The following is an 8,515-nucleotide window of genomic DNA, read 5'->3' as shown; positions in this document are numbered from 1 at the left end:
AAAGAGATAAAGGGGAATTGGGTTTGAGAAAGAGAGGAGGAGAGTTTATATATAGAGGTTGGTACTTGGCAAAAATCCAAAGGGGGATTATTTTATTATTGTTATTATTATTATTTATTTATTTTGAAGAAAGACTTGTTCTTTGAGATATTGAAAGCTTTAAAAAAATGGCTGTGTTTGAAAAGAGAGAGTTGAATAGTGGTTTGAACTTTTAAGTGAGAGAGTACTCTCCTTTCCTATATAGGATAAAAGATATTTTTTTAGCGAAATGGTAAAACTGTTGAAAATATTTATAAGATATGGTAAAATTTTCGAATTATCAATGATAGATGCTTTCTATCAATATCTAGTTCTAAAATTTTGATATATTTTGTAAATATTTTAATTTATTTTTCTACATTTAAAAACAATCCTATTTTTAATCACTTTTAAAATAAAAAAGTGACATATGTAAATTTTTAATTGGGAGCACTAAATATTTTTCTTTTCTAAAATTGTGCTTATTTTCTTTTTATAATTTTTTTTTTTTTAAAAAAAGAAGTTTAGTTTAGATTTTGAAAAGATTTATAAAAAGTAGATAATAAAAAAATTAAGAGTTTCTTGTTTTCCATTTATTTCTTTATCAGGCTCGTTTTGGCATAATTAAAAATAAAATAAAATAAAATAAAATAAAATAGGCACATAACTAAACCAACCTTGTTATTTGCAAAAATCCAGAGGGGATTTTGAGGACTGGTTCTAAGCTTCAAAGCTATTTAATTAAAAAAGAATAATGGTGGAGTTTTTGAAGGGGGGGGGGGCGGGGGGGGGGGGCGGGGGGGGGTTCAAAAATTTTGTAAATGGTGGAGTGAGAGAACTTCAATTCAATTGAATATATTATTATGAACAATGATTAAAACATTATTTATTTATTTATTTTACTTTATCATGTTTTGTTTTAGTCAATTGGCCTGCATTGCATTTGCAAATTTGTGAAAAACCCTCCGTTGATTCCAAAAGATTTGTAATATTGTTTTTCTTAAGTTTTTATTTTATCCTAATCATCTTATGAAGAGACAAACATTTCTATTCATGATTAATTAAAAATAAAAATAAAAATAAGGTCAAATTATCCGGGTTTAGTCCAATATGAACTTTAAAATATATCGATTAAACTTTTAATTTTGTATTAATTAGGTCTCTAAATTTTATAAAAGATATCGTCTCACAAGTTTTTAGATTTTCAATTTTATGTCTCATGAGTCTTTGACCTATTCGATACAATTTTTAAAATTCGCAAAGATACTCGAAATAATATTGAAAAATTAAGGTCCTATCATACATGCATAAATTTAAATGTATGTCTAATTGATCAATTATTTTTTTTTAAAAAAAAAATTGAAATATATCAAGGAGCTACCAGACATAAAATTGAAAGCTCGGAGACTTGTTAGAGATGTTTAAAGTTCAAGAATCTATTAGACAAAATTAAAAGTTTAGAAACTTGTCAAATATTTCTGTTCATGGACCAAATAAACATAAATTTAAGAGTTTTGGAACTAAACTTGCAATTTAACTTAAAAATAATTAAAAGTGTACCCCAATTTATCACGTGTGCGTCACTTCACGGATATCAATTTTGTCATCACTAGAAGTCAACATTACTATTACTATTTTTTTAATACAACAAATAGGGTACGAGAATTGAACCTTTAACCTTGTAGAAATAGTACATGCCAATTACTAAGGAAGTTGACGTTACCAATATGAGCATATTTGGTTAAGATATATTTAATTTAAACATTGTTACCGCAATATGCTTGATTGATTTTATTACATGAAAAACTTGAGCAACATATCTTACATACATACATATATACATATATATATATAGAAAAAAGGAATTTATTTATTAAGCCACTGAGACTAAAATTTTGAATATTGTCCTTATGGACTAGATTTACATTCCACATAGGAAAGTTGTTTAACCAATCAATATTAGGAAAATTTCACGAAATGACCCAAAACCCAAAACTTTTCTACTACTGACCTTTTCCCCATGCGAAATTTCAAAATTACCCACAATTTTTAAAAATCTTTCAGACTGCACGGTGAACGCATCTCTACGAATACTTTAAGCGAGCATTTAGATATTACTAAGCGATCAGATAGATATTACTAAGCGATCAGAGAGAGTACTAAGCAATCGTTTACTATCCACTATAGTTTTTATTAAGTGATCGTGTATAGAATACTAAGCGATTGTCTAACTATCCACTATAGTTTTTATTAAACGATCATTTAGAGAATACTAAGCAATCGTTTAGCTAACTATTCCGCGATCGTTTAGATATCCACTAATACTAAGCGATCGTTTAGATAATACGAAGCGATCGTTTAGATAATACTAAGCGATCGTTTAACTAATACTAAGCGATCGTTTAGCTAACTATTACGCAATTGTTTAGATATCCATTACGCGATCGTGTACTAATTTATAAAGCGGTCGTTTGGCTAATACTAAGCGATCACTTAGGTTTTGTTATGCGATCGTTTAGATAATACTAAGCGATCATTTAGGTTTTGTTAAGCGATCGTTTAGATAATACTAAATGAACATTTAGCTAACTATTACTCGATCATTTAGATATCCATTAGGCGATCGTGTACTAATTTATAAAGAGATCGTTTGGCTAATACTAAGCGATCACTTAGGTTTTGTTATGTGATCTTTTAGATAATACTAAGCGATCGTTTAGGTTTTGTTAAGCGATTGTTTAGCTAATACTAAGTGATCGTTTAACTAATACTAAGCGATCGTTTAGCTAACTGTTACGCGATCGTTTAGATATCCATTACGCAATCGTGTACTAATTTATAAAGTGATCACTTATTGTTTGGCTAATACTAAGCGATCACTTAGGTTTTATTATGCCATCGTTTAGATAATACTAAGTGATCGTTTAGGTTTTGTTAAGCAATCGTTTAGATAATACTAAGCGATCGTTTAGCTAACTGTTATGCGATCGTTTAGTTTTCGTTTAGATAAATTTGTGCTACATTTGTATAATACAATTGATGTTGTACATTTAACTAAGCAAATAAATAACTAAGCGATTGTTTAGATAAATTTGTGCTAAAATTACATATTTTACAGTACAATTGGTGTTGTACAGAATATAATTGGTGCTAAAATTACATATTATATAGTGTAAATTTTTACAGAATATAATTGGTGCTAAAATTACATATTGTATAGTGTAAATTTGTACAGAATAATTGGTGTTGTACAGAAAAATCAAAGCGAAAGCGAAAATTACATATTGTTTAGTCTAGATGGGCCAGTGTCAGGTGTTATCAACGTTTGTCTGCACGTTTTCTTGTTATGTCCTATCTAACCACATCGTGTACACCTGTGTATTTATCGTGGCTCCTCTCCAGTTGAAGATATTCGAACGGTTTGACGTCGACCTACACTTACTATCTTTTCCGTTGGTAGAATTGGTTCAAAATCTCCAACCCATTCTTGACTGTGTCCGACTAAGAAGATTGGTTCTGCATAAGCAGCAAGCACACACTCAACTGTAAAAAACTTTGCACATAATGTTTCTCAAGGTTGCTGCAGATATTGCATAGGAGTATGGGATCTCGAGGCAATTAAACTCCATACACGTACATATCAGTGAACAAAGATCAACCCCCCCACCCCCCAAATATCATCGTCCACATTAATTATATGCATATCCACCAGAGAAACACAATATGTTCTAGACATGAATTCTGATTCCTTAAGAATACTCATTGCGTAATTAGTTACAATGTTTGTGCATGTCATTGCGTGTGTACGTCGGATATAGAACCAACCTTGTAGCCACTCGTAGATATGCTCAAATAGCTTTGTTATTGGTAGTTCTCAGGCATCTTTCAACATTCCATTGAGGCATTCTATTATATTTGTCGTCATCTTGTCATATCTACAATGGACTTGATAAACCCTTGCCCACCATTGCAATCCAACCTCCTCAAGATAGGCCATCACACTAGGATATTGATGGAGCTTAGCCCAATACATCTGAAATTCAGATATTCTATATGCTTTCACTGCTAGGTAGAAATGTGGGATTATGTCCTTATTATTGAATTTGTCCACCAAATTGTTCTGAATATGGTATATACACAGGGCATGAAATGCATCAGGGAATATTCTTGTAATCGCCTTTGCAATTGAGATGCGACGATCTGATATAATCACTAGATTGGGAACGTCTCCTATTGAAGTCTTCAAATGAGTCATGAACCAAGTCCATGATGCATCATTCTCACCATCTACAATACTGAAGGCTATAGGATATATGTTGTTATTTCCATCAATACATGTTGCTATTAATAACATACCTTTGTATTTCTCATGCAAATGGGTCCCATCAACAACGATTACTGGGCGGATGCAGTTTAAAAAACCCTTGATACACGAACCAAGTGCCATGAAGACATACTTAAAGTATTGTCCGTCTTCTACTTCAACCTCAAATGGTACCTGGATTTCCAAGCTTAAGTATCTCGCCGTATGCCCTAACAACAGCATATGATCCTTCTGGCGACCCTCGTGCATACACCAATCCATACTCTCTAGTGCGATAAGCCCGTGCGTAGGTAATGCTCACTCCATATTCTCATCGGACGTTCTCAATTATATCTCTTGGGCAGTAGGTTCAACCAACTTGTTTGTATTTGGACTTTATTAAGTGTCCAATAACCCAACTTTTTTGCTTGTCGCTGATTGATTACCAGTTTTCATTTCATTTTTTTGGCACGAACCCTCCACTTGCATTCCTCCACCAAACACCGGACAGATAGCAAGCTCTTCGTTGACTTTTTTACGCGGTAGTCAAAGTTCTTTCTTATTGCAAGCATCGATAATTTAACTGACAAGTCATATTTCGAAAAGAAATTTTGACCGACCTTTATATCCTCATCATTCAGACAGTCATGAGGTATTGTGACAAGGTTTTCATACGATGAGCCCTCTGATGGTCCGGGTATATTAATAAATGGTTCGGTTGGAACGGTGAAATGCATAAGAAGCGAAGGCATCACAACCAGTGGAACGGGAGCAGTGGGGTTGGAACATGGATGTTAGGTGTTAAAGAAATTTGTCCATATCCATGTTCAGTATTGAATTGTGAAGTACATCTAGGTTCACTATTCCAACCAAACCAAGCTTCACTTCGGTCATCTCCCAAGTTACATGACTCAGTATGATCATCAATTGAAGACATGGTATGAATTGGATTGGGTTGATCGGTTGGATTGCAATGTTGTTGTACTCCATGACTATTAGCAGGTGTAACTGATACAAATAATGGCATATGAGATGGCTCACTGCCTTCTAAAAAGAAGCTAAGATCTTCATCGTCGACTATGTCAATTGGAGGAGTCGGGACCAACGGATTGTAGCAACATTTGATGTGTATATCAAATATATCCGGATCGATGTTCAGTCGTTGGTGCATCATACTCATTAGTTCACAGACTGTTATATCATTTTTTACTTTCAAACCTTTCATATGACCACCAACATAATTTCTTCCTAACTCATTCCAATCCTCACTAAATCGTACAAAGATGCGAGGTAGTGCCATTGATTTACAATTGGATAAACAAATGATTGATAAGTAAACAATTGTGTATAAATTACTAAGCGATTGTGTAAATTACTAAGCAATCGTGCATAAATTACTAAGCGGTCGTGTATAAATTACTAAGAGATCGTGTATAAATTACTAAGCGATCGTGTATAAGCTACTAAGCGATCGTGTATAAATTACTACACGATCGTTTATAATTTACTAAGCGATCACATAGTAATTTACTAAACGAGTGCATAGTAAATTACTAAACGATCGCATAGTAAATTACTAAATGATTGTATAGTATAATTACTAAACGATCACTTATAATCACTAAACAATCGTTTATAATTTACTAAATGATCGTATAGTAATTACTAAAAGATCGTTTATATTTTACTAAACGATCGTTCTAATTTACTAAACGATGGTGTATAATTATTACTCATTGCATATATTACTAAACGATCGTTTATAATTTACTAAACGATCATGTATAAATTACTACATGATCATTTATAATTTACTAAACAATACTTATTATGAAAGTGATCTGAGAGAAGAAATCGTACATTGAATGAAAGGCTGAAGAAACCGTTGAAAGAAGAAGAAATGTGGACAGAATCCAACGATGAAAGCTACTAGAGAAAGCTACCAGAGAATCCGAAGGACTGAGGAAATCTGAGAGAAAGCTACCAGATGAGAGAGACGTTCGACGACAGAAAGTGAAAAATGAGAGAGACGTTCCATTCTCTTTGGAATATTAGTTGGGAATAAATGTTTTGGTAGAATGCTGGTAGAATGTTGTTAGTGTATTGAATGCACATTGAATGAAGGGTTGAGGAAATTGCAGAATGAAGAAGAAAAATGTGGCGGTCTGAAGGTTTTTTAAAAATTAAGAGTAATTTTGATATTTCGCATAGGGAAAAGGTCAGTGGTAGAAAAGTTTTTAGAAAGAGGTCATTGGTAGAAAAGTTTTTAGGTTTTAGGTCATTTTATGAAATTTTCCTCAATATTAAGACTATTTGTACAAGCAAATTTGGTTAATTGGTCAGCTGCTTCGTTTTCTTCTCGATAACAAAATTTGAACGAAATTGAATCAAATTCCTCTGCTAGTTTCTTGATGTCTTCAACCCAGCAATAAAAATTGTTGTAAAAGGATTCTCCTCAATTATTGAATTTAAAGTTTGAAGACAGTCTGATTCCACAATCAACATGGGCATGGATACTTCCCGCAAATCTGAATCCTTTACAAATTGCTAAAATCTCTGCCAAAAGTGGGTTATAGTCAGTTCTCAGATGTTTAGTCAAAGCTCCTAGTATATTTCCTACAGAGTTTCTGATTATAGCACCAAGACCTACTGAAAAAGATCTTGGTTTTCACGCCGCATCAACATTCAGTTTAAATTTTCCAGAAGGAGGAGAGATCCATTTACGTTGAGGTACTCGATGAGTTGGTAAAGTAATTTTGTTATTGTTTCTGTTGAATGAATGTGAATTTAAGAATTGTTCGTATTATTTAAGAATCCATGCTTTCCTTGTATCATCATTTGGAATTGGTTTTTTCAGCCTTAATTTGTTTCTATCATTCCAAATAGCCCAACAAGCTATGACAATGATACTCATATGATCCTTGTTGTAAGAAAAATTGATCGCCAACCATCTATCTTTAAATGATACTCATAGAAACTTGTAGATCGACCTGATGAGGAAAACCTAAAGGTTGTAAATGGATCTACAAGAGGAAAAGAGGTGTAGATAGAAAGGTTCAAACCTTCAAAGTAAGGTTTATGGCAAAGGGTTATACCTAAGTAGAAAGGGTTAATTATGAAGAAACTTTTTCTCCTGCTGCCATGTTAAAATCTATTCGCATTCTCTTATCCATTACCACATATTATGTCTATGCAATATGGCAAATGGAAGTCAATACTGCTTTCCTGAATGACAATCTTGATGAGAACATCTACATGAATCAACTAGAGGGATTCATAAAACAAGGTTAGAAGCAAAAGGTTTGTAAGCTAAAACGATCCATTTATGGATTGAAGCAGACATCCAGATCTTGGAACATAAGGTTTGACAATACAGTCAAATCTTATCGCTTTGAATAAAATATTGATAAACCTTGTGTCTACAAGAAAATCACCAAGAGTACTGTTGCTTTTCTAGTGTTGTACATGTTGGGGTTGATGACTTAAATCGCGTGGTTTCTTAGTTGTAAATTATTTGTACAACGAATTATTTATTTAATAAATAAAGTGTTGTTTTATTTGACATTTATTCTGCATTAACCCAAAATCAATAAACTAAGATCCTAGGTTATTTAGTGTAGCTTAAATATGTGACATATAAGTAGATCATGTTTAAGTAAAAACCTGAATGATCTATAGGATATGGTTAAGGCTAAGTACCTTATCCCGGTAATACTACAGATATGATCCACTTTGTACTTGTTACAATTGTTATAAAGTGTTACAAATGATCTAATCTGATCATCATGTGGAGATATACGAGTGGGAATATCCTATACAAAGAGTTGTATAAGACCAGACCATCAAATGATTAGTCTCTCTTTATAACACTGTTACTTGAAAAGACTTACATTTCTCTAGAATGACCATAGGTGACTTGACCTTAATCCTGAGTGAGTTGTGAACTCTTCTCTATAAGGGTGGTCCTTTTATCTTTATGGGTGAGAGTAGCCAGATCCACCGACTCAATATGCCTACCATTTTGGAGATTTGACCGAGTAGAGTGCTGAAAACACAACTACACAAGATGGAATTCACTCCTTCCCATTGATTAGGATAAGTAGATAAATTGCTCCCTTAAGGGATGATTATAGGTCTTGAACAATGAGGCGCCTCACCTTTTCACTGACCAAAAAGGGTTTTGTTTATAGTTGA

General features: G+C 33.0%; 1 protein-coding gene across 1 annotated transcript; it reads right to left on the bottom strand.

Annotated features, from left to right (window-relative positions):
* Positions 1-3,892: 3,892 nt before the first annotated feature.
* Positions 3,893-4,603, bottom strand: LOC150031904 (uncharacterized). Its single transcript, XM_090308321.1, has one exon. It carries the CDS (start codon positions 4,601-4,603, stop codon positions 3,893-3,895), a length of 711 nt encoding a protein of 236 aa, XP_090164447.1.
* Positions 4,604-8,515: the final 3,912 nt, after the last annotated feature.

The sequence above is a fragment of the Benincasa hispida genome, chromosome 12, assembly GCF_027475165.1.
Source record: "Benincasa hispida cultivar pf3 chromosome 12, pf3_genome.v1.1, whole genome shotgun sequence".
Classification (NCBI taxonomy): domain Eukaryota; kingdom Viridiplantae; phylum Streptophyta; class Magnoliopsida; order Cucurbitales; family Cucurbitaceae; genus Benincasa; species Benincasa hispida.
This window is presented reverse-complemented; position numbering and strand designations above follow the sequence as displayed.